The sequence below is a fragment of the Chelonoidis abingdonii genome, chromosome 11 (assembly GCF_003597395.2).
Source record: "Chelonoidis abingdonii isolate Lonesome George chromosome 11, CheloAbing_2.0, whole genome shotgun sequence".
In the NCBI taxonomy this organism is placed as follows: Eukaryota; Metazoa; Chordata; order Testudines; family Testudinidae; genus Chelonoidis; species Chelonoidis abingdonii.
The window spans coordinates 60,889,916-60,916,201 of record NC_133779.1 but is presented as its reverse complement, the minus strand read 5'-3'; the positions used below and the strand labels follow the sequence as shown (position 1 = coordinate 60,916,201).

The 26,286-nt window shown below is 49.1% G+C and overlaps 2 protein-coding genes across 2 annotated transcripts in view; one reads left to right on the top strand and one right to left on the bottom strand.

Annotated features, from left to right (window-relative positions):
- Nucleotides 1-8,180: 8,180 nt before the first annotated feature.
- LOC116838202 (interferon-inducible GTPase 5-like) overlaps nt 8,181-26,286 on the bottom strand; it is a 190,562-nt gene continuing 172,456 nt past the window's right edge. The window contains exon 2 of the transcript XR_012656862.1: nt 8,181-8,696. The gene's annotated coding sequence lies outside the window, so the exon portion shown is untranslated. The remainder of the gene's footprint in view (nt 8,697-26,286) is intronic.
- Nucleotides 13,276-17,741, top strand: LOC116838219 (phospholipase A2 inhibitor gamma subunit B-like). Its single transcript, XM_032803279.2, has 5 exons — nt 13,276-13,454; nt 13,881-13,997; nt 14,449-14,601; nt 15,455-15,595; nt 17,428-17,741. The coding sequence occupies exons 1-5, from the start codon at nt 13,406-13,408 to the stop codon at nt 17,637-17,639; spliced, it is 672 nt and encodes a 223-aa protein (XP_032659170.1). The 5' UTR covers nt 13,276-13,405; the 3' UTR covers nt 17,640-17,741.

Below are 26,286 nucleotides of genomic sequence, written 5' to 3'. Positions count from 1 at the left end.
TTACATCTGTAAATTGCACTTTCATGATAAAGAGATTGCACTACAGTACTTGTATGAGTTAAACTGAAAAATACTATTTCATTTCTTTATCATTTTTACAGTTCAAATGCTTATAATCAAAGATAATAATATAAAGTGAGCACTGCACACTTTCTGTTCTGTGTTGTAATTTAAATCAATATATTTGAAAATGTAGAAAAACATCTAAAAATATTTAATATATTTCAATTGGTATTCTATTGATTAACAGTGTGATTAAAACTGCGATTAATCACAATTAATTTTTTTAATCACGATTACATTTTTGAGGTAATTGCATGAGTTAACTATGATTAATCAACAGCACTAGTCTAGTGCTGTATTCATTTGATTAATAATCTTTGATTAAATAATTGCATTGGAACCTGGTAGGTGACAGTCTCGAATCGTTATGAAATTCAAGCAGGCAACAAATTGGAGGCCCTGACGTGACTGTCAATAACAGGGTCATTTGGATCTGAATTACCTGGGCTAAGGATGTATGTTTTCCAATAGAGGCTATGGACAGTATAAACACATTTTATTCTACTGTTATAAAGCCCCAGTGAATAGATCACTGCAGTATTTGGCAGTCAGGTGCATTGGGGTGGGGTGGGGATAAGCACATAAAACAATCAGCCTTGAAACAGGTTAAATAAAATAAGAAAAAAAGTTAGCCAGCAATGGGAAAACAATACAGAATTGTATAATAAATGATGCTATTAATGAAGGGGCTGCCTTGTCTGCATAAAGAGCGATGAATCAAAGCAATTCTTGGAAATCTGTTTGTCAATCAGTTAAAAAGGATGCAGAGGGAAAAGATAAAAAGCACACAGCGAACCAGGAGACTCTTTCATTTGCGCAGGTGGCAAAGTGTAACAGCAACTTTGCACTGGGTGTCTGCGTACAGCGGAATGACAACAAAGATACAAAGGCAAACTGCCCAAACCAGGTTCTTGCCGGCAGGCAGGAAATCACAGTAAATCATGCAACAGCCAGAGGGAGATTAAAGGATCAAAATAGAGAATTAAAGCAAAAATAGAGGGGGTGAGTAAATAAAATACTCCCGTGTCTTGTCATTTGCAGGAGTGGGAGAAGTTCAGGATGTTCAAAACACAAGCTCCAAACTGTCTCCCCAAACCCTTCATCAGCCACCCCATATGCTTTTTTCTCTCTCAAACTTATTTGTAGCTATGATTTCTCAGCTGTTCCCTCTCTGCTCACCCCGCTGACTTTTCTCCTTCTGTGGGTTGTGAAATGCCCAGACAAATTCCTGCCTTTCTAAACTTCTTTCATGGGTACCCACTTGGCTTCTCTATTCCTGCTGTCTTATACGATTTCTCTCACCGTAAAACAACCTTACAGTGTTTTTGTGTAAGGAGGGGGAAGAGAGAGGGAAGAGAGAATCTTTCAAATTCTTTCCTCTGTAGCATGTAGAGTGACACCAGATGTCCCGATTTTATTGGGACAGTCTTGATTTTTGGGTCTTTTTCTTATATAGGCTCCTATTACCCCCTACCCCCTGTCCCGATTTTTCACATGTGCTCTGTGGTTACCCTAGTACCATGTTACTGTCTACAGAACTGTTAACTGGTTAATTCTGTTATTTCAAATAAAGGGGGGGGGGGACTACCTGTGTTAAATTGGTTCACTTTTAGATTTTAGGATCGTGTGTTTTGTTTGTAAAGGTTTCTCTTGTCTAACTCTGGCATTCCCCCGACTCCCTCTGTTTTTAAAGAAAAGCTCACACATCGGTTTTGCAACGAGTTAAAGAGGAAAGGAAGGAAAGAATAAATTGTTTGATGTAACTGGTTAAACCTCTGGCACTCAGCCCTGTAAAACCACAATGCTTCATCTGTAAAAATACAGTGTCATCCAAAATAAGAAAGCAGGCACAAGTAAAAATAAAATAAAATAATAATTAGGGTGGTCAATTAATCAGAGTACACTTAAGCAATTAACTCAAAAATTAATTGCGATTAAAAAAATTAATCATGATTAATTGCAGGTTTAATATCACTGTTACACAACAGAATTTGAAAAGTATTAAATATTTTGGATGTTTTTCTACATTTTCATATAGTATTCTGCATCGTAATTGAAATCAAAGTGTGTATTATTTTTATTACAAATATTTGCAGTGTAAAAATGATAAACAAAAGAATTAGTATTTTTCAATTCACCACATACAAGCACTGGAGTGAAATCTCTTTGTTGTGAAAGTGCAGTTTACAAATGTAGATTTTTTTTCCCATAACTGCATTCAAAAACAAAACAATGTAAAACTTCAGAGCCTACAAGTCCACTCAGTCCTACTTCTTGTTCAGCCAATTGCTAAGACAAAGAAGTTTATTTACATTTACAGGAGATAATGCTGCCTGCTTCTTATTTACAATGGCACCAGAAAGTGAGACAGGTATTTGCATGGCACTTTTGTAGCCAACATTGCAAGATATTTACATGCCAGATATGCTAAACATTAATATGCCCCTTCATGCCTCGGGCACTGTTCCAGAGGACATGCTTCCATGCTGATGATGCTCATTAAAAAAAATGTGTTAATTAAATTTGTGACTGAACTTCTTGGGGGAGAATTGTATGTCCCCTGCTCTGTTTTACCCACATTCTGCCATATATTTCATGTTATAGCAATCTCAGATGATGACCCAGCACATGTTGTTCATTTTAAGAACACTTTCACTGCAAATTTGACAAAACACAAAGAAGGTACCAATGTGAGATTTCTAAAGATAGCTACAGCACTCAATGTAAGTTTTAAGAATCTGAAATGACTTCCAAAATCTGAGAGGGAGGAGGTGTGGAGCATGCTTTCAGAAGTCTTAAAAGAGCGATGTTCTGATGAGGAAACTACAGATCCTGAACCAGCATAAAAGAAAATCAACCTTCTGCTGGTGGTATCTGACTCAGATAATGAAAGTGAACATGTGTTGGTCCACTCTGCTTTTGGATCGTTATCGAGCAGAACACGCAGGACCGGCGCCAGGGTTTCTCGCGCCCTAGGCACATGGCCATTTCGCCACCCACCGCGCTGGTCCCGGCGCTCGGGTGGAGCTGCTGCAGTCATGCCTGTGGAGGGTCCGTTGGTCCGTGGTTCCAGTAGAGCTGCTGCAGGCATGACTGCGGCAGCTCCACCGGAGCTGTGAGAGCAGCCAACCATCCGCAGGCATGACTGCGGCAGCTCAATCGGAGCTGCCTCCTGTCCCCCCGGCAAAATGCCACCCCCTCAATAATCCTAGCGCCCTAGGCAATTGCCTAAGCTGCCTAAATGGTAGCGCCGGCCCTGAGAACACATCATCAGCTTGGAATGGTGGTTGAAGCATGGAGAGACATATGAATCTTTAGCACATCTGGTACGTAAATATCTTGTGACGCCGGCTGCAACAGTGTCATGCGAATGTCTGTTCTCACTTTCAGGTCACATTGTGAACAAGAAGCAGGCAGCATTATATCCTGCAAATGGAAACAAACTTGTGTGCCTGAGTGATTGGCTGAACAAGAAATAGGACTGAGTGGACTTGTAGGGTCTAAAGTTTTTGTTTTATTTTTTAAAGCAGGTGTTTTTTGTACATATTTCTACATTTGTAAGTTCAGCTTTCATGACAAAGACTGCACTGCAGTACTTGTATTAGGTGAATTAAAATATTGAAATAGGTGAATTGAAAAATATTTTTTTTGTTTTTTACAGTGCAAATACTTGTAATAAAAATAAATATAACGTGAGCACTGTACACTTTGTATTCTGTGTTGTAACTGAAATCAACATATTTGAAAATGTAGAAAACATCCCAAAATATTTAAATAAATGGCTTTCTGCTATTGTTTAACAGTGCGATTCATTTTTTTAATTGCTTGACAGCCCCATACTAGACAGAATACGCAAAGAAGACATATTTTACCTCATTCTTCTGACAGTAGTTTGGTCCCTTCCTCTGTAGGTGCCAGCGTTCATCCCCAAATGACTTTCCAACTCTTTCCTTTGATGGGGTGTGAGCCAAAGAAACTTCCTTTCAGAAGGAACAATCTGATCGAGTGACATGGCTGGTGTGTTACGAAAAATGTTTGTGAGACCAAACTTAGGCAATGTTATTGCTGAAGACAAAATAGGCCAATAAGAAAGAGTTTATACCACAGCAATCTTTCCTGAACGCTTGTTTCTCCCAGAGTTTTCCATTCACCTTATACAGAATAGGTGGCTCCAAAATACACTCCCAAAACCACTTCTATTTGTAGCACCATTTCTGACAAGCTAGAAAAACACGTCTCCTAAGAACCTTGCCTTATCTCTGGCTTGGACACTGCATTTAATCCCATTGCACGCAAAGGTGGCTGTGCTGAGACATTAACAAAAATACATCTTGCTGTGACAGTTTTCTGATCCACATATGCCAAATGTTGAGTTGTCCCGGTCCGAGGCATTGTGGGACATACCAGTGAACAGCACCGTGGAAAGACATAATATAATTCCATTAATATAACCGCCCTCCTGCTCGGTCTAACAAAATATTAATACAGTATGCCATACGTCTAACATGTATGGATTAGCTAACATTACCCTGCATGGTTCTATGGTTATTATTAAATATTTACTTTAATAAAGATTTAATATTGTTTTACCAAAGTGATCTATGAAGCAGAGGTAAGAGCATTTACCTGAGACTTATACTGTTTTAGCAAACTACGGGAGTGGCAATATGTAATTAAAACAGTTAAAGTGATCACTCCTTAAACTGGAGTAGGCATTAGTGTAGTTTGACTCACAATGGTACATACACGTGAAATAACACAGAAATTTGGAGTTGTGACGTCACAAGCAAGCTTTCCAAGCTCAGAAGTCGTATAATTAGTAATCACAGAGTCCTGCCAATTTATTCCGTAGTCAGTGGCTTGACCACACTTTGGTTCATTAAGAAATTTAGCCCAGAGAGCAAATAACCAATGGCGGTTAGGGTTATTGCTCTAAGCAATAAGGAAACAGGGAAAAGGTTCAATACAATCCTAGTCATTGGGATGCCATCCTATACGGCATTGTCACATTCACCTTATAAAGAAGAGGATTTCCCAAGTTCCATGCCTGTAGCTTTCTACTTATACTCATCCTGTTTACAGGTGCAAGGTACAGTGTACTTCGTGCTAACCTAGAATTAACCCATCTGCTTTCTCCCTTGTTTTCTGGGTACCATGGAGTCCCCCTTATCTCTGCGTTCCCTGCACCTGCACCGCAGCTGGCGCCCCCTAGGTCTGCATTCGTGTAAAACAATCTATGTCTTGTCCTCTTCCTATGGGTCACTGTGATGCAGGCCTGTGAGAATAACACCTGACCCATTGCTATGGAAAAATACTTCTCCGTCCTAATTCTGGCAGCTCGCCTGTCTCCTTCAGCCAAAGCGAACTTCAGCTGATGCACGGTGCTGTGGGACGTTTAGCAAACGAGAACAGGATTATAGTAAAGGTGGAGGCCAGTTTAGGCTACATAGCTGCTATGATATTTGTGCTTAGTGCTATTTGTGCATAATACATACTAATCTGCATATATAAATATGGTGCCTAAAACACATATTATTAATAAGAGATCTACATCTGTCTATCGCTATGGCTATATCTGTGCTAACCAGCATATCCTGGTTAACAGGACTGTCCCTGCATAGGTCACCCTTACTAGTAGTCCTCACCACTTTCTAAGCTTTCTAAGGCCGGCATCAGGACCAGCTGGCTTCTCTGTTGCACTGACCCGGTCCTGGCCAGAGCGATGACACACTGGAGTTAGGATGTCAAAACCATTTACACTGAGACCTCTTGCTGTCCCTCGGTGGTAGAAGAAGCCACATGTGGTGCCCTCCATGTTTGCATTGCTGAAAGGCCAACCCATATTGCTGCACTATCTGGGCTCTACATTATTCACCTGCATCCCAGGCTTCAGAGAACTTCTGCAACTTTGACTTAAAGTCATTCCCAGCCTCCTCCACATTCAGAGCCTCAAGGTCTTCGGGCCAGTCCATATCCCTAATTAATTCCCTTCAGGTTTTGAAAGTTTGTCCTTTTGAAATCACAGGCCCTCATGCAGGGGTGAAAGGCCGGCACGGTAAAAAGTGGCCGCCATTACCAGCCCATATGCAGCCAACGTTAAAGCACCGCTGCAGCAAAGGACCCTGCTTAGTGTTGCCGTGGCAGCGCTTTAACGTCATTGCCCCTTTTGCCCTTCCCCAGGCCACTGACAGAAAGGGGCAGCTGCCCTGGGGCTGGCGATTTAAAAGGGCCTGGGGCTCCTGGCCACCACCGCTGCTACTGCAGCAGCAGCAGCCAGAGCCCAGGAACTGTTTAAATTGCCGCCAGAGCCCCGGGAGGGGCAGGCCAAATAGTGCGGATGGGCTGGCTGGGGGAGTCTGAACCCCATCCCTGCCCCTTCTGCCCGAGGCCCCGCCCCTTCCGGGGCCCCGTACCCGTAAGTGGCTAAGGTTACTTTCAGCCCTGCCCTCATGGCAGCCCTGTGTTTGCTTATCCTGCCATCCACTCTGAACTGAATTAGTTCATCACTCAAAGCAAGGCTGGGGATGTTTTTCTACATTTCCGTATAGAATTCTGCGTTGTAACTGAAATCAAAGTGTATGTTATTTTTCTTACAAATATTGGCAGTGTAAAAATGATTGTAAAAATTTTTATTTTTCAATTCACTTCATACAAGTACTGCCCTGCAGTCTGTTTGTCGTGAAAGTGCAGCTTACAAATGTAGATTTTTTTTGGTTACATACCTGCCCTCAAACCCAAAACAGCGTAAAACTTCAGAGCCTACAAGTCAACTCCGTCCATGCCGATGAACATCAAGAAGCGGATTAGTCTTAGTGCGACCCCTAGTGGTGATATTAGGCAGCACAGGCCGGAAGCTACAACGCACAAGGGGACCACGGGGTCAGTCCGGGTCCATCAGCCACAGGAAAGATCCTTCTTTTATACTCATCACAGCCAAGTCGGACCCTTACTGCCCCTGGCCGCGCCCCCTACAGCAAGTCCACCCAAATTACAGGCCACTTTGGAAACTTGTTAGCCAAGGTCTGCGAGGGAGATTTTGTGGCCGAGCTGGAAGCCACAAAAGCTCTGATCCAAAACTTAAGCCCACGCTTTAACTCTTAAGCATGAGATCAGAATTTTTAAGGTCAGGCTTGACAAAGCCCTGGCTGGGATGATTTAGTTGGGAATTGGTCCTGCTTTGAGCAAAGGGTTGGACTAGGCACCTCCTGAGGTCCCTTCCAACCCTGATATTCTATGATTCCTCTTTGGGTTAAGCCATGTGCTTAAAGTTAAGCACCACGCTTAAGCGCCTCACTGAATTAGGGCCTGTGGTAGCAGGACCCACATGTCGGCTGTGAACACCTGCATCTCTGCAGAATTCAGGTCATTTCTCAGGGACACAGGGCCTAGATCATCCCCACCCAGTCCCTCAAAGCAACCAGAGCAGATGTGGGGGGAGGAATGTACCCCAGAGCCAGATGGAGAGAAGTGGGGAAGCAGATGAAATATATGAATCTGGGAGGCGCAGGTTGGAATTTCTGCCCTGGGAAATATTCTCAGGCCATCTGTAACCAGCTGCTGGCAAAATAAAGCCACAGTTAGAAAAAATCAGAGCCAGTTCTATCAAAAAAATTTGACAAAGAAAATTGGATGAAAAATTTGCTTTTTCCCCCCTTCAATTTTCCAATTCTTTTTTAAAAAATGAAAAACCTCAATTCTTGGAGGGATGTTTCCTTCTTTCTTCTCCATTTCCTCTCCCTTCTTCTCAGAAGGAGACTGGGGCAGGGGAGACGGGGGAGAGACATGGAAAAATGTCAAGTTTTGAGCATTTTTGAAAGTGGGAAACTCTTTGTTTCAGACTCATGGTGAAAAGTCACTATATTGTTCAGCACTGTTCCGACATATGTAAATTGTATGATATGTATTGTAAACTATGTAGGTTACTTGTATGTGTATGTATAGATTGTAACCTGGAATGAAGTATTTTGTGATTATTGCTAGAGCTCTTTTTTTTCTTTTTTCAGTAATCACAAGAGTGACTCTCAGTTCACACACATTCACTTAGTTAAATCCTTATTTGCAACTTCACCTACAACATGATTGTTTAGAAAGAATTAATTTTTCATTGCTCATGAAGAAACAGAACAAACAAAACCCTTCCCTTTATGAAATCCTCTTGAAAATTCTCACCAAAAATAGTTACTTGTTTCAACCAGGTTTAGCGACCGTGATTCCAAACCAGCAAATACTGAACTTATGTACTTACCTTCACTGCCACAAGTCGTCCCATCAATGACTGCGGGAAGCAAGGGGAAAAACTGGTAAATTTTTTTGAAATAATTCCATTTTTGTAATAAAAATTGTTTAGGAAAAAATGACGGCCCCTTCCTCCATTTCTGTCCCATCCCCCTCCCCTTTTTCAGCCTCAAACTGGGGGAAACAAGAAAAAAAAAGGATTTTTTAACCCCACAATTTTTAACTCCAAATTTTCAAATTAAAGCGCTCGTGCAAAATGTCAAAGAAAGTGTCCCTCCTTGAGACTTGTACAACTATTTCATGAGAAACACTTACAAATTTCAAACCTTGTCTGCTAGGTTAAATGGTGCTAACACCAAGCTCTTGTGTCGCAGTGTTTGTGAGTAGATTCTGAAGCACTTGAGAAAGGGAGAGAAGTATCGTTATCATTGTTTTATAGCTAGGGAAACTGAGGCACAGAACGGTGATGGGACTCACCCAAGGTCAGCCAGCAGGCCAGTGCCAGAGGTGGGCTGGGGCTCAGTCTATCACTTAATTCACTAGCTCAAATAATACAATGCAACTAGTTATTTCCGTATTACTTTCTTTTCATTTTAACGCTCCCTTGTGGCAGAGGTTGAGCGGTAGGTGTTTTATCGATAGACTGGGCCATCTCTTTATATAATGACCTTCTCCAGGGGGTGCAGCAGTAGGGGTAACTTGAACCCATGATTTCAGGCTGTATAATCATGCACCTGACGATGATTCCAGCTAAAACAACACTGGACATGTAGCCCTGTTATATGATAGAGCCACTAGAAGAGGCTACAGATCACCACCGTTTCCTATATACGTTGGCTGGGAAGGATTTGATGTGTATCCGTAAATGTCGATTTCACGGCACACGCCGGCTGACCCCTCCCCCAATGGAAAAAATATTTCCATCGATAAAAATCGACACCTGCAGCTCTGCAAAGTGAGAGCCGCGCTGCTTGAGATGGTAGCACAGTTTGATTTAAGGCTATTGACTGTGAATATTTTGACATGGGATGTTGACAATTAAAGATTCGAATAAAGCTCTAACTCTCTGAATCTCAGGGCCTGCTGTCATTCCATAATTATTGTGGGACACCGCCAGGGCCGGCTCTGGGCACCAGCCGAGCAAGCTCGTGCTTGGGGCGGCAGATCCTACGGGGCGGCTTCTGCCCAGCCCTAGGGCAGCACGGCAGGTTTTTTGTTTTTTGGTTCCTATATCCTGTGGGGGGTGGAGGAGGGAAGCCCCTGCAGCAAACTTGGCAGGGCAGCCCGCGTCCTTCCCTCTCAGCCGACCGGAGTGGCACGGAGCTCTCCTGGCAGGCAGCGCGGCAGTCGGGGCTGCAGGGCGAGTGCCCCGCTGAAGCTCTGGCCACCCTCCTTCTCTTTCTCCCCCCTGCTCCCTCCCCCTGCCCCGCACTAGACTAGGTGCGCACTGTGCTGCACAGGCTCTGGCCTGCACCCTGGCTCCGGCCGCCCCATAGGGTTTTCTTGGTTTGTTTTTTTCCCCTGCTTTGCCGGCCACGCCGTCCCCTGCCCCCCCCCACACTTTGCCGCTCCGGCCGCGCCATGTTATTCTTATTTTTGACCCCCTGCTTTGCTGCTCCGGCTGCCCCCTCCCCGACTTCTGTTTTTTTTTTTTACTTGGGGTGGCAAAAAAGCCAGAGCCAGCCCTGGACACCACCCCTGGTTTTCTCACAGCTGTGGACATTTCAATGGATTCAAAATGGAAAACCAAAATGCTTATAAACCCCTATAATTCCCCACATGCACAAACATTGACCTGGACAAAAATTAAAAAAGAAAATGCTTAAACCCCATAACTGTACACAGCTGTGGAGATTTAAATGGGGGGAGGGGGATGCTTTAAAAAATTGCACAACTGTGGGAATTTAAATGGATAAAAATTGGGGGACAAAAGCTTAAAATAATAATTTTGCTTAACTGTGGAAAGTCAAATAAAAAAATGCTTAAACTCCCTCCCCACACACACAATTTTACAGATCTGTGGACATTTCAATGTCTAAAAATTGAAAAAAAAATGCCTAAAAAGCCCCCACATTTGCACAACTGTGGAAATTCAAATGCAAAACTGCTCCACACCCATCATTTCACACAACTGCAGAAATTTCAGTTGCTAAAAATAGGGAAACATGCTTAAAAATAAACATTGATATTATCAGTTGAAACAATAATTAAAATCCAGCTCTGCAGGGTCTCTGGCTGTGTCCCCCAGCTCCTACCGTGTGCCCCCGCTGTGGCCTCGACCCTGCCACCAGTGGATCCATGGCCCTATGCCAAGCCCCACTGCAGTCCTGCTTTGATTTCCAGTGGTGTTGGAGCCGACCTGCTACGAAGCTACCAGGGCAGACGCCACAGCGACAGCAGCAGACTCACAATTGGCTGGTGCAGAGCAGCCGCTAGAAAGGCCAAGAGCCCTGCAGGGTTAACATGGGTCCCGCTCCCTCAAAGGTTGTTTGCCCTGCGGGTCGGTGACCAAAGGCAGCTCAGGGAACGAAGCCACTAGGTGCCTAGGACTGAACCCTGGCCTGTCCAGAAGCAGACGCAGCACGCCAAGGACTGGAGCCAAAGGGGCAGGACCCAGTGCTGGGAGATAGTGGCCCCCTAAACCCCTCTGCAGGAACCAGCCACTCGAGGGGCCAGCGCGCCCCTGCGGCCTGCACCCGGGCTACGTGGGCACCATGCAAACAAGCCACTGAGGGGAGTGGGGCCTCTGCGGACGACCCCTGGGGGCAAGCAAAGACCCACCCAGCTGGGCATCTGTGGACGACCCCAGTCCTGCTCCCTGGGGCTGCCCCTTTAAAACCAAACCGCCATCCACTTACAGAGGAGACAACGAGGGTTGCCAGCTATCTAATCACACAAACCCAAACACCCCTGCTCTACCCCTGCCCCTCCCTTTCCCCGAGGTCCCACTCTCCTCACTTCATCCCCCCTCCCTCCATCGCTCGCTCTTCCCCACCCGCACTCACTTTCACTGAGCTGGGGCCAGGGGTTGGGGTGCCGGGGGGGCGTGGGCTCTGGGCTGGGGCCGAGGAGTTTGGCATGTGGGAGCGAGCTCCGGGCTGAGCCTGGGGAAGGGGGTTGGGGATCAGGATTTGGGCTCTGGGAGGGAGTTTAGGTGTGGGAGGGGGCTGAGAGCTGGGTCTGGGGATTGGGATGCAGAAAGGGGTGTGGGGTGAAAGCTCTGGGAGGGAGTTTGGGTGTGGGAGGGGGCTTAGGGCTGGAGCAGGGGGTTGGGGTGCAGGATGGGATGTGGCCAATGGGAGCTCTGAAGTCAGCTTTTGGGGTGAGGGCAATGCACAGACCCACCTGGCCCCCTTCCTAGGGGCTGCAGGGACGTGCCAGCAGCTTCTGGGAGCCACACAGAGCCAGGGCAGGCAGGGAGCCTGCCTTAGCCCTACTGTGTCACTGAACTGTTAGCCCCTAAAATCTCCCGGACTGGCTGCCCTGTTCTGGGAGCCTCCTGGCCAAACCAGGAGGGTTGGCAACCCTGCCCTCCTCCCAGCCACCAATGTTTCAAGGACTCCCTGGCACCCCCCATTCCCCCTACCAAGGATTCTGTATGCCCCATTTACCCCTCTCCCCGTGCCTGGGGACTGCATCCTGTCCCCCAAGCCAGGGGTCTGTGTGCGGTGTCAATAACCAGCCCTACACGCACCTTCGGTGCAAGCTGAGCCATAAACACCACGTGCGAGTTCACGACTGCCCCAGTCCCCTCAAGGGTGGGTTGAAGATGGCACCTAGGAACCAGTGATGGCACCCATGAGTCAGTGCCCCACGCCCAGCGTGTCGGACACGAGGGCTAATCGGCGTGTGAAGCAGCAGAGGGGGCCAGGCTGTTCCGAAGGGACCCTGGGGAGAGAGACTGGCCACCGGACTAAGCATCACGACCTCACCGTCTGCTGGGATCTCGTGTGCCAACCCCCCGCCCTGCTTCCCGCTGGCTAATGCTGGACAGTGACAGGGTTAGGCCACCCCCCCAGCCTCCTTAGACCATCTAAATTAATACAGTAGGGCCCCCTTTCCTCCTTTCCTGGGAGTTGTGCCCCCAGTCCCCCTCCCCCAATGCCAAGGGCTCTGTGTGCCTCCCATCCCCCAAGCCAGGAGCTCTGTGCCCCCCATTCCCCCTCCCACCAGTGCCAGGGGCTCTGTGCCCCCCATTATCCCTCCCCCCAATTCCAGGGTCTCTGTGTCCCTCCATCCTCCCTTCCTCATGCCAGGGGCTCAGTGCCCTCTCATTCCTCCTCCCCCCAATGCCAGGGTCTCTGTGTGCCCCCATCTCCCCATGCCAGGGCTCTGTGCCTCCCATACTCCCTTCTCCATGCCAGGGGGCTCTGTGCCCCCCCCCATTCTCCCTCCCCCCGATGACAGGGGCTCTGTGCCCCTCCTCATCTTCCCTTCCCCCCAATGCCACGGGCTCTGTGCTTCCCCCTTTCTTCCCCCCTCCCCAATGCCAGAGGCTCTAGGGTTGCCATCTCTGAGATACAAAAACCCAGGACACCCAGGATGATCCTGAGCCCGTGACACCAGCAGCCTGGCCACGTGCACAGAGCGTCCTTGCAGATTTCCCAGGGACAGTGATCACAGAGAAGGGGCCAACCTGGGCAAACCTGGCACCCCTAGGCTCTGCGTGCCCCCACACTCTCCCTGTGCCAGGGTCCCGCTCCACCGTCACCACCTCCCAGTGGAGGGCCGTCCTCGGCCCCTCCGATCCAGCGAGAAAGCGACTGTCGCAAACCTGGCACTTGTCTCCAGTGCCCGCTGCAGGTGCCGGGCGTCACCCTGGCCCACGGAGCCAGCGCCCAAGGCCTGAGTCAAACCCAGGGCAGTGCACTGAGCTGCCCACGGGCATGTGATGAACACAGCATCCAGCCCTTACATTCCTGCGGGGCCTCTGTGTTGATGTTCCGAGGCCTCCAGCTAAAATCCTTCCTGCTTCCAATTTTGGGCTGGGTGACGCTAATTGCAACATCGCCCTCACCTCTGTTAATAACTGCCAACTTCTGGCCAGAACTTTGGCTGAGTCAGAGACCCCTGGCTCACAGCACAGTCCAGTCCCGTCCCCGGCACCATGAAGACACCTCTCCTCTTCTGCCTCCTCTCAGCCCTGCTGGAGACAGGTGAGAATGGGGTCTTGAGGGTCTTGGAATCCCTGCCCGGTGCTGACAGAAAAAGACTCACCCTGGAATAGTTGCTCTGGAGGAGAGGAACTCTCCTTCCCAGGGTGAAATATGCCCCAGCGCTGAGATCTTGCCTCTGGGCTGGGGGGCTGCTCGCCACCTGTCCTGTGTGGGTGAAATTCTCCCCACCGATTTTTTCTGGGGAGATGGGGACCTCCAGCTCCCACCGAGCTCTAGGAGAGGAAAAGATTTCTTCCCCTTTCTCAGCTACCTCACTCGGTTTTGCTATAGAGGGAGGGATGACACTGGCACAAAACCAAGAAATTCAGGGCCAGATCCCCGCTGGGGTCAATGGGCTGTAGCTCCATTGGAGTCAATGGGAATGGAGAGAGTGGAGTGAGGATTGTGTTGCCTTTCCTTCCACAGGGACCTGTGTTTCGTGCGAGGTTTGCTATAGCACACAGGACAGCTGCATGGGCAATGTCCAAGTCTGCAATGAGCAAATGGACTCCTGCGGGATCATTAAATCAGAGACGATAATAGGTGGGTGCAGGAGATCTTGAACTAGCCCCAAACACAGTCTGATTTGGAGTCTACCCTCCTTCATTCTCTTCCCAGTATCCCGAGGGTGGGCCTGGTCTAGTGGGTTAGAGCAGGGGGCGGGAAGCCAGGACTCCTGGGTTCCATCCCTGGCTCTGGGAAGAGAGTGGGGTCTGGTGAGTTAGAGTAGCAGGGGCTGGGAGCCAGGACTCCTGGCTTCTATCTCCAGATCTGGAAGGGTAGAGAGACCTAGAGGGTTAGGTTGAGGGGATGGAAGAAGCAGTGGGTATCAGCATTTCTGGTTCTATACTGACCTTCAGTGACTCATTCCTCCTGTATGCAATGCCTCAGTTTCTCCATCTTTAGCTTGATCACACATGTGAAGAGTTGTGATGGGGAGGCAGAGACAGCAACACCAGTGAATGAAGCCTCATCTCCTCTTCCTCCCATGCAGGCGAGATTAAGAGTCCTAGCTTTATCAAGGCCTGCGTGTTCTCCCGCCAGTGCCGCCTCAGTCCTCTTTTCATGACTTTTGGGAACGGGATCTCTGTGACCATGAACATCGCCTGCTGTGCGGGGCAGTCCTGTAAAACAGCCTCCATTACCGGTATCCAGCTCCATCTCTGTCTCCCTGCTCCTTCTCCCTCCAGCTCTTCCCCTTCCTCATGTCCCCTTCTCCTCCTCCTGACCCCTGCAGGTGTCTCTGTGGGAGAATGGGAAAGGGATTATGAAGGAATCCATTGGGGTGCCTCATGAAATAGCACTCAGCCCCTGGGAGTAGTCCTCCCGTCCTGCAGGGGGTGCCCCATTGAATAACACTCAGTCCGTGGGAGTAGTCCTCCTGCCCTGCAGGGAGTGCCCCGTTGAATAACACTCAGCCCCTGGGAGTAATCCTCCTGTCCTGCAGGGGGTGCCCCGTTGAATAACACTCAGCCCCTGAGAGTAGTCCTCCCGTCCTGCAGAGGGTGCCCCATTGAATAACACTCAGCCCGTGGGAGTAGTCCTCCTGCCCTGCAGAGGGTGCCCCATTGAATAACACTCAGCCCCTGGGAGTAGTCCTCCTGTCCTGCAGGGAGTGCCTCATTGAATAACAGTCAGCCCCTGGGAGTAGTCCTCCCGCCCTGCAGGTGGTGCTCCATTGAACAACACTCAGTCCCTGGGAGTAGTCCTCCCGCCCTGCAGAGGGAGCCCCGTGAAATAACACTGAGCCCCTCGCTGGGTGGAGTTTAGTGGGCGGGGCTTTAGGCTCCTGCCAGGTGTGAACTCGGCTGGCCCCACCCAGGGGCTCCCTGCTGCAAACCCCTCCCCTGCCCCTGCTGCCCCCGGCGTCCCCAGAGCTACAGCTCCCCCTGCAGGGGGCACCCAGGGCTGAGCTTTGCAGCCCCCAGCTGCTCTCCCTGCCCCGACGCCTCCTGAGGCTCATCCCCCGAGCTCACTGCGTTTCCTCTCCTTCGTCCCAGTGCCCCCAGCTAACACCACCCTGAACGGCCAGAGCTGCCCAGCCTGCATCTCTGTGTTTTCCCATCACTGCAATGAAGAGATCATCGGCTGTACAGGAGCCCAGACCCAGTGCATCCATGTGAGCAGCACCATAAAAAGCGGTAATTGCCCTTCGGCTGTTTCTCCATTCAGGTTTCCCCATCCAGGAGGGAGCCACGCACACAGGCAATCCCCTGTGGTGAGGAAGAATTGGGCAAAGTCTCAGCACACCTGGATTCTGTCCCTGTGATTCCTCCTCACTTTACCTCTGTTTTCCCTACACACCCGTTGGGGTTTTATTTTAGAATTCATAAGAGTGTGGAGAAAAGTAACACGGAAGGTCTGGAAAAGCCTGCGGAGAGAAGGGAAGCAACTGGGGCTATTTTTCCTTGGGAATAAGAGAGACGACATGACAGAACATGTGAAATTATGACTGTGATAAAGAAGCACAGAGCTGAACAAATAAGGACGATAGCTAGATAGATCTTCAGTTCTGTGCCAACACCAGAAATTGGAAGAAAATAGTTGTTTCCGGTCCGATAGAAAATTATTTTTTTGGCACTTTCAACAAACTGAAAAGTCAGAAAAAGTTTCATTTTGGGTCAAACGAAACATCTGGTTTTGATTTTGAGGGGTTGTTAGTGTTGTTTAAGTCTTTTTTTAAAAAACAGAATGTTGGAAGCAGGGCCGGCTTTATGCCAATTCTACCAATTCCCCAAATTGGGCCTCGCGCCTAAGGGGCCCTGTGCCCAGTGGCAGGGCCGCCGGGGAGGAGGGGGCAAGTGGCCGAGAATCCCTTCCCTGGCTAGAAGCTCCTTTTTAATTTTTACTCTCGGCGGCGCTCCGGGTCTTGGGCAGCACTTCAGTGGCAGGTCCTTCAGTGTCATCGAAGACCCAGAGCGAGTGAAGGACCCGCCTCCGAAGACTAGGAGTGCCGCCTGGTAAGTACTAGCCTCACGTGTTTGGTTTTTTTTTCAGTCATCCCTGCTGGGGCCCCACTGAAACTGTTTGAATTGGGCCCTGCACTTGCTAAAGCCGGGCCTGGTTGGAAGGGAAAGTTGTTTTGAACCAAAAGAGTGAAAACATTCTATTTTTTTCCAGAGTTTGTTTTTTATGGGGTTTCTTCCAGCTGAAACAATTCGGTGACTTTGAATTCACAAAATGTTTCAAAATAGTCAAATTTGCATTTTTCACTGAAAAAAAATTTCATCTGAAAAATGTCACTGAGCACTAGAGCGGAGAGATGGAGAACTCCTGAACGCCCGCTGTCACAGGATAGGACATAGCGAATGTTCAATGAAATTGAAAAGGGACAAGTTCATTATGATTAAAGCAAACACACTTTCCAGTCAATAAACCATTAGTCTGTGGAACTCCCCACCACAAGAAATTGCTGTGGTCAAGAGTTGAGCAAGATTCAAAAAGGGATTGTATGCTTATTGGAGTGATCATAATAAATGATTGTAAAAATGTTGGCAGGGATATTAGAGCCTACTGTTTTACATATCAAAAGTAATACAGAAAAAATGATGGCACAAACACACCATCGCTGGGACTCCTACAGAAATCCCCCAGTTGGTTTGACCTGGAGGTCCCAGAGATATTTCTTTCTTCTCTGGTCCCAACATGCCAGGTTCTGTGCAGACCCCTGGACTGAGAGCTTCTTAGGGATCCCACGCCTGACACCATCAGTGAGCTACACCATTGACAGGTGAATGGTGGGACTAACAGAGGCCTGCTCTAAAGTTCATTATGGATCAGGGCCCTATATGAGTTGCCCAGAGGTCCACAGAATAAGACTACATCAGAGCAGAGGAGAAGAGACTGTTAGGGGCAGGTCTAGATGAGCAGCAAAGAGTGGCGCAGAGGAGGAGGGGGAGGGTGTCATATAGGGTCAGAGCCGCAAGAGGCCATAGGTCCCCAGACACTGACCCCCCTGTTTTGTCCCCCACAGGTGAGGCAACCGTGCACACCACCATGAAAGGCTGCGCCACCGAGTCTGCTTGCACCAATACACAATTCAAATGGAGCTTCCCAGGGGTCAGTACAGATCTTGCTACGGCCGAATGCAGACCAGCCTCCCATGTGGCCAGCATGGCTCCAGAACCAGCCAGACTCATCCTCCCAGCCCTCGTTACTGTCCTGCTGGTGAACGTCCTCTCCTGAGCCCCACTCCTGCGGCACAGCCACACTGCCCTGGATAACCACTCCGCAGGTGGCGGGCGGGCGCAGCCCTGCCAAAGGCTCCCGCACCCAGCTCGGATTCACTTTCCCTTTAGTGGGATTAACTGAATAAAACAGACAGGAGAAAATTGTCCTGTGTGTGTGTCTGTCCGTAATCATGAATCTCAGATACTGTGTGTCTGTCTGTGTGTCATTGTGAATGTTGGACTCTGGGTTTGTGAAAGCATGAGTCTCATATTGTGTGTGTCTGTGTGTCCTCATGAGCCTTGGACCATGTTTGTGTATCTGTGTGTGTGATAGCAAGTCTTGGATCATGCGTGTGTAACCATGTCTTGGATTATGTGTGTGTGTAAGTCTTGGATTCTGTGTTTGTGTGTGGTGTATAGAATCCTGAGTCCTGGACTGTGTGTGTAACCGTGAGTCTTGGATCATGTATCTGTCTGTGAGATAGTGAGTCTGCAGGTGTGGGTGTGTCTGGGATTATGTGTGTGTGTTTGTGATGATTGGACTGATTTCCTCATTTTTAATTTTAATCATACCCACCCTCCTACGGACCCTAGAGTCTGTTGGAAAATGGGGTTTGTTTACTGGAGTGGGGGTGGTATTTCTTAAAATATTCCAAATTTTTTGTCATAAAACTGGAAAATGTTCAGCTGAAAAACCTGATTTTATTTAATCGTAAATATTTTTTTGTGGCAGGACCCACCAACCAGGGCTGGAGAACCTAAAGCAGGGATCGGCAACCTTTGGCATGCAGCTCGCCAGGGTAAGCACCCTGGTGGGCCGAGCCGGTTTGTTTACCTGCCGCGTAGTCAGGTTCGGCTGATCACTCTTCCCACCAGCCACGGTTCGCCGCTCCAGGCCAATGGGGGTGGCGGGAAGCAGCAGCCAGCACATCCCTCGCCCGCGTCGCTTCCCACAGCCCCCACTGGCCTGGAGCGGCGAACCACGGCCAGTGGGAGCCATGATCGCCTGAACCTGACTATGCGGCAGGTAAACAAACCGGCCGGCCTGCCAGGGTGCTTACCCTGGCGAGCCTCATGCCAAAGGTTGTCGATCTCTGTCCTAAAGGGTTAAAGCAGCTTCCTCTCCCCCTACGCCTGGGGATGCCAGGGCAGCTCTGCTTCCTGCACAGAGCACTTGTTGGAAAGCTGCCGGGCACCAGGATTGAACCTTGGACTTGGTGGGGGAGGATGAATAAACACACGAGTGTTTAACACTGGAATTAAAGGAGACACATCTATAGCTGTGTGGCATCACAGCTCCCTAAACGACTTTACAGGATGCAGCCACGAGAGGGAGCGAAAGCCACACACTGGTTTGGCTCCGGGTTATATTGGTGCTACAGTAAATCATCTCACTGAGAGGGTGGGGGGAAGCGAGAGAGCCCTCTAGGATCAGCAGAGACCCACCCACCACGGATAATGTGGATGACCCCCTAATCCTCCAGGGCTGCCCTTTTAACACCTTAGATGTAAAGAGGATAAATGAGAATTGTTTTCTGTTGAGATGGCGTTAACCTGCAGAACTCCCCGCCATTGGAAACTGCCAGCATTAGGATTCGGACATGACTGGCCATTTGGACAGACAAGGCGATGATCTACAGCCTCATTAGAGAGATGGGTGTAAAACGGACACAGGCCTGCCTGTTTCTGAGCCCATTGATCACTGAGGGCATGTCTACATTATGCACTGGGTAGATGGGCAGCGTTTGATCCAGCAGGGGTCAATTTATCGCATCTAGTATAGATCCGAGAAATCGACCGCCGAGCGCTGTCTCATCGACTCTGGTACTCCACCGGAGCAAGAAGTGTAGGCGGAGTCGACGGGGGAGCATCAGCCATCGACTTACCACAGCAAAGACACCGTGGTAAGTTGATCTAAATACGTCGACTTCAGCTACCTTATTCACGTAGTCAAAGTTGCGTAACTTAGATCGACCCCCCCCCGCAACCCCGCAGCATAGACCAGACCTGATTGAGGAGGTAGGAAAGATCCCTCCCCCATGGCCCAGATTATTCCACCAGTGACCACTAGGGGGCGTCATGCACCATCCCATGGAGTACCTGGACCTGGTTTCCCATCAGAGCTGGGACTGGACTAGTGTCTTCCACTCACTTGCTCTGCTCTGGGATTACCCAGGAGGAGGCAGGTATGTAAAATATACACAGATCCCAGCTGGTGTCAATCGATAGAGGGGGTGTGTGGGGATAGATAGAGGGGGGTCTATTAGATAGATAGATAGATAGATAGATAGATAGATAGAGGGGGTGTCTGGGGATAGATAGATAGAGAGAGACATGGACTGTATGGGGATAGATAGAACAGAATAGATAGACAGAAGAATAGATAGAGGGGTGTCTGGGGCTAGATAGAGAGGACATGGAAAGTTATGGATAGATAGATAGATAGATGAGGTGTGATGGATATGATGACAGAATAAGAAGGGGGGTGTCTGGGATGATAGATGGGGGGGGGGGGGGGGGGGGGAGGGGGGGGGGGGGGGGGGGGGGGGGAGGGGGGGGGAGGGTCCTATGGGGGGGGGGGGGGGGGGGGGGGGGGGGGAGGGGGATAGGGGGGGGGGGGGGGGGGGGGGAGGGGGGGGGGGGGGGGGGGGGAGATGGGTCATGGGATAGATATAATAGATAGATGATAGATATGATGACTGGGGTCTGGATACATAGATGATAGGAATAGATAGAGAAGATAGACTAGATAAAGGGGTCTATGGGATAGGAAGATTAGATAGATAGATAGATAGATAGATAGATAGATAGATAGATAGATAAAGGGGGTCTATGGGGATGGATAGATAGATAGATAGATGGGGTCTATGGGGATAGATAGATAGATAGATAGATAAAGGGGGTCTATGGGGATGGATAGATAGATAGATAGATAGATGGGGTCTATGGGGATAGATAGATAGATAGATTCTTCACCAGTGTCTTCACCAGAGACACTACTGTGGCAATCCTGTACCTCAAAATGTATCATTCAAAAAGAGGGAACCAGGCAGCTTTGATTGGGCTGTGGAGCTGATCTAAACACAGCAGGGAAGAGCGGAGCCTGGATCTATGAGGGCAGGATGCTATGGGGCACTCAGAGAGGTGGGGCACTATGGGGAATTTCCCTCCCCTGCTGCAGTATGCTTCCCTCCCCAATCTTCCCTCCCTGCCACAAAACCATAGAGACCCCACCTAGAGTGCCCCACACACTACAGTGTCCCACTGCCACCATAACCATAGAGACCCCACCCCTAAAGTGAGCCCCCTAGGCTGAGGCAGAAGGTTAGAGTGTGGGAGGGGGTATGGGCTCTGGGCTGGGGGTGTGGGTTCTGGAGTGGGACCAGAAATGAGGGGGTCAGGGTGCAGGAGCGGGCTATGGCTGGGGCAAGGGGTTGGGATATGGGGGAGTGAAGGCTCCCGGTGGGGATGCGAGCTCCGGTGTGGGGTTGGGGATGAGGGATTTGGGGTGCAGGAGGGGGGTCAAGATGGGCTGAGGGATTCAGAGTTCAGGAAAGGGCTCTGGGTTGGGGCGAGGGGGTGAGGGCTCTGACTGGGGATGCGGGCTCTGGGGTTGGGCTAGGAATGAGGGATTTGGGGTGCAGGAGGGTGCTCCAGGTTGGGGCCGAGGGCTTCAGAGGGGGATCAGGGATGGGGCAGGAGGACTGGGGTGCAGGATGGAGTGAGGGGTGCAGGCTCCAGGCGCCGCTTACCTCAGGTGGCGCCCGGAAGCAGCAGCATGGCCCTCCTCTGATTCCTATGCAGAGGCACAGCCAGGCGGTTCTGCACACTGCCCCATCCACATGTGCAGCCCCCACAGCTCCCATTGGCTGTGGTTCCTGGCCAATGGGAGCTGTGGAGCTGGTGCCTGAGGCGTGGCCCCGGGGGCAGCGTGCAGAGCTCCTTAACGTTCCCTTTGCCTAGGAGAAGGAGGGGGACATGCTGCTGCTTCCGGGAGCCATGCAGAGCCAGGGCAGGCAGGGAGGCTGCCTTAGCTCCGTTGCGCCACCAACCGGATTTTCAGTGGCCCAGTCAGTGGTGCTGACCGGGGCTGCCAGGGTCCCTTTTTGACTGGACATTCTGGTCAAAAACTGGACGCCTGGCAACCCTGTGCAGTGTCCTTCCCTTCCCTTAGCCACAAAGACTCCAATTAGAGTACCCCCCCCACTGCACTGACCCCCCCCATGCTGACCATACAGTCCCCAACTAGAGGGTCCCACATACTGCAGTGCCCCTCCTCCACCCTAACCATAGAGATCCTGCCTAGTGCACCCCCACTGCAGTGTCCCTCCTCCACCCTAACCATAGAGAACCTGCCTAGTGCACCCCCACTGCAGTGCCCCTCCTCCACCCTAACATAGAGACCCTGCCTAGAGTGCCCCTCACTGCAGTGCCCCTTCTCCACCCTAACCATAGAGACCCTGCCTAGTGCACCCCCACTGCAGTGCCCCTCCTCCACCCTAACATAGAGACCCTGCCTAGAGTGCCCCTCACTGCAGTGCCCCTTCTCCACCCTAACCATAGAGACCCTGCCTAGTGCACCCCCACTGCAGTGCCCCTCCTCCACCCTAACATAGAGACCCTGCCTAGAGTGCCCCTCACTGCAGTGCCCCTTCTCCACCCTAACCATAGAGACCCTGCCTAGTGCACCCCCACTGCAGTGCCCCTCCTCCACCCTAACATAGAGACCCTGCCTAGAGTGCCCCTCACTGCAGTGCCCCTTCTCCACCCTAACCATAGAGACCCTGCCTAGTGCACCCCCACTGCCCCTCCAACTGCATTGCCACCTTCTCCACCTAACACATAGAGACCGCATGGCCTAGATGCACCCCAATCTGCAAAGTGCCTCCTCTCACATCTGAACCATAGAGACCAGCGGCCTAGAGCGCGCCCACTCTGCAGAGAGACCTCCTCCGACACCCAACCACAGAGACCCCGCCTAGAGGGCCCCCCCAATGCAGTGCCTCTCCCCCACCCTAAACTAACTTACTCCAGATTTACACCCGGCTGGGAGCAGATTTTGGCCCTTGTGGCTTTTGCCAGACATGGTTCTTCTGCTTCCTGGGAGCTCCCAGTTTCCCAAGTTGTCTTATCTGCTGCTGGGATTCCTTGAACTCCCTGAATTTTTTATTCTATTTTTTTTCTTCTTATTTTTAGAGCAGCTGTTTATCCTGTTGGATCATCTAACTTCCAGCCTGACTGAATTTCTGGCCTAGTGTCAAACCTTTGTTCTGAGTCAATCCACCAACGGGGATTGCATTTTTGCAGCTGTGATTTGGCCTCTCGGTCCAGCCCTTAGTGTTTTTCCACAGGCCATTTCTTGTGCATAGAACTTGATTCTTAAATATTCACTAAAGGCCGGATCCTATCTCCTGTATTGTCTTTCTCAAAGGCAAAAATCGATTGCAATTTTTGCAGAACATTAGAGCTGCTGTAGTGGATCAGACAAACAGTCCATTTGGTCCAGTATCCTGTCTTCTGAGAGTGGCCAGTGCCACATGCTTCTAAGGGAATGAACAGAACAGGAAATCACTGAGTGAATCATCCCATTGTTCACTCCCAGCATCTGGCAGTCAGAGGACGGTTTAGGGACACACAGAACATGGAGTTCTGATTATCTTGGCTAACAGCTGATGCACCTATCCTGAGGCACTGATCTAATTCTTCGTTGAACACATTCATAGTTTTGGCCTTCAGAACACAATGAATACACATCTACGATCCCAAGATACCTTGACAACCACAAGAATTCTAAAAACATGAGTTATACACCCAGAAGTCAAGTCAAGACATTTCAATAAATAAATGCTATTTTGTTCTTATGCGCCTCTTTGTTCCTGAGCCTTTAGGGTGCAGTTTGGCCATCAAAGCTGGAGCCTAAACAGCTAAATGAATCTTAGTCCACCCTCATACTTTTTCTGGGCTTATTGAGAATATGAAGTAAGGGAAATCCCAAGTATGACTCCAACCGGTTCCCTTGCATACAAATCAGTCGGCCGTTTGAATTGGTGGGAATGAATTTAACAGAGCTATTCCTGGCAACAGAGGAGGGACATACGAGCAGCCACAGACTAGCTTACAAGATGGGTTGAAGCATTTCCACTTCGAAATAAGTTGGCATCTGAGGTGTCAAAACAAATGTATGAAATTATACAGTGACTTGGATGTCCACAGCTTGTCCTGACAGATCGTGGGCCAGACTTCAATAATGAGGCAAACCCTTTTTTCTGAGGTTGTTTCTGACCATGTCTTCAGCCACACTTCCAGATCACAGATAGTTGACAGTGAACATGGCTTCATTGCCCTAGGGAGTTTTTCTTTATGGGCATTTTTGCTGACAAGTTTCCATGAACTCCCACTCTACTTTGGCAAGGATTACTGCTGGGCACCCCATCTGGGTTGCTATAACATTTTATTCTTTGATCTCTTTTCACCCTCCAAACATGGCATAACATTTTTTCTTTCAGTATAACCTAGACATTGCAAAAAATTGGGAATACAACGTAACTTCACCAGCCCACACCACGCACAAGCCAATGGATTGGCTGAGAACACAAACAAATCCATCAAAAGGTAATGCCTAATATAGTATTTCTCTGCCCCTGGAAATTTCCACTACATGCATCCGACAAAGTGGATATTCACCCATGAAAGCTCATGCTCCAATACGTCTGTTAGTTTATAAGGTGCCACAGGACTCTTTGTTGTCTAATATAATGAACGCCAGTGAAAATGAGGTAGGATCAGAGGGAAAAATAGGAAAAGAACAAGTTAAAAATTACTTAGACAAGTTAGATGTCTTCAAGTCACCAGGGCCTGATGAAATGTGTCCTAGAATACTCAAGGAGCTGACTGAGGAGATATCTGAGCCATTAGCAATTATCTTTGAAAAGTCATGGAAGACAGAAGAGATTCCAGAAGCCTGGAAAAGGGCAAATATAGTTCCCATCTGTAAAAAGTGAAATAAGGACAGCCTGGGGAATTACAGATCAGTCAGTTTAATGGGTGTACCTGGAAAGATAATGGAGCAAATAATTAAGCAATCAATTTGCAAACACCTAGAAGAAAATAAGGTGATAAGTAACAGCCAGCATGGATTTGTCAAGAACAAATCATGTCAACCCAACCTGATAGCTTTGTTTGACAGCGTAACAAGCCTTGCGGATGCGGGGGAAGTGGCTGACATGGTATATCTTGACTTTCCTAAAGCTTTTGATACTGTCTCGCATGACTTTCTCATAAACAAACTAGGGAAATACAACCTAGATGGAGCTACAATAAGGTGGATGAAAAACTGGTTGGAAAATCGTTCCCAGAGAATAGTTATCCGTGGTTCACAGTCAGGCTCGAAGGGCATAATGAGTGGGGTCCCGCAGGGATCAGTTCTCAATATGTTTATATTCAAAATCTTAATGATTTAGATAATGGCATCGAGAGTACACTTATAAATATATGAACATATTGTGAATGATACTAAGCTGGGAGGAGTGACAAGTGCTTGGGAGGATAAGATAAAAATTCAAAACAATCTGGACAAACTGGAGAAAAGGTCTAAAGTAAATAGGATGAAATCCAATCAGGACAAATGCAAAGTGCTCCAGTTAGGAAGGGACAATCAGATGCACACACAAAATGGGAAATGGCTGCCTAGGAAGGAGCACTGCGGAAAGGGATTGGGGGGGTCAGACTGGATCACAAGTGAAATATGAGTCGACAGTGTAACGCCACTGCAAAAAACTGAGCATCATTCTGGGCTGTATTAGCAGGAGCGTTGTGAGCAAGACACGAGAAGTGATTCTTCCGCTCTGCTCCTTGCTGATTAGGCCTCAACTGGAGTATTGTGTCTAGTACTCAGCACCACATTTCAGGAAAGATGTGGACAAAGTGAAGAAAGTCCAGAGAAGAGCAGAAAAAAAGGGAAAAAAAGGTTAAAGGTCTCGAAAACATGACCTATGAGGGAAGACTGAAACATGATAACAGTTTTCAAGTATGTAGAAGGTTGTTACAAGGAAGAGGAAGAAGAATTGTTCTCCTTAACCTCTCAGGGCAGGACGAGAAGCAATGGGCTTAAATTGCAGCAAGGGAGGTTTAGGTTGCTACATCAAGTAGCAGTTCTTTACAACAGCAGCTTCTTCCAATCTATATGGAGCAATAACTGCTACAGACAGCACCTTTCCACACGTAGCAATTTCACACACTATACAGCAAGACACTGCTACTGGTGGGCGTTTGCTACATCTGGTAGCAGTTTTATACAATAGCAGTTTCTTACAGTCCATTGCCTACCAGTAACTGCTCCCAGTAGCACATTCCTGCAGGAGCAGTTTAGTACACTACCCCGGCAGGGACGGCAAAGCAGCCCCCTGTGTCTGGGGAGGAGCTCCCACCCACAGGGACACCCTGTAGGGATGTCAGGGTGAGGGGAGGCACCAGGACATCAACCCAGTCATGGGCGTAGTTTGGGGGGCATTGCCAAGAGTGCCAAGCAGGGCTTGCTCTGCGTGGCCTGTCCGGAAGGGAGGCAGGTTCTGTCCTTCCCACACTGTTCCAGCTCACTCAGTGACGGTCCCCAGCTGGGCTGGCAGCTCCGGGACGCTCCCTGCTGGGTGCTGCTTCTGTACAAG

Excerpts from the sequence above, each read along its gene's own strand:
- LOC116838219 (XM_032803279.2), top strand. The coding sequence starts at position 13,406 with ATGAAGACACCTCTCCTCTTCTGCCTCCTCTCAGCCCTGCTGGAGACA. Across the intron at positions 13,998-14,448 it reads TAAATCAGAGACGATAATAG|GCGAGATTAAGAGTCCTAGC; the intron begins GTGGGTGCAGGA and ends CCTCCCATGCAG. Across the intron at positions 14,602-15,454 it reads TAAAACAGCCTCCATTACCG|TGCCCCCAGCTAACACCACC; the intron begins GTATCCAGCTCC and ends CCTTCGTCCCAG.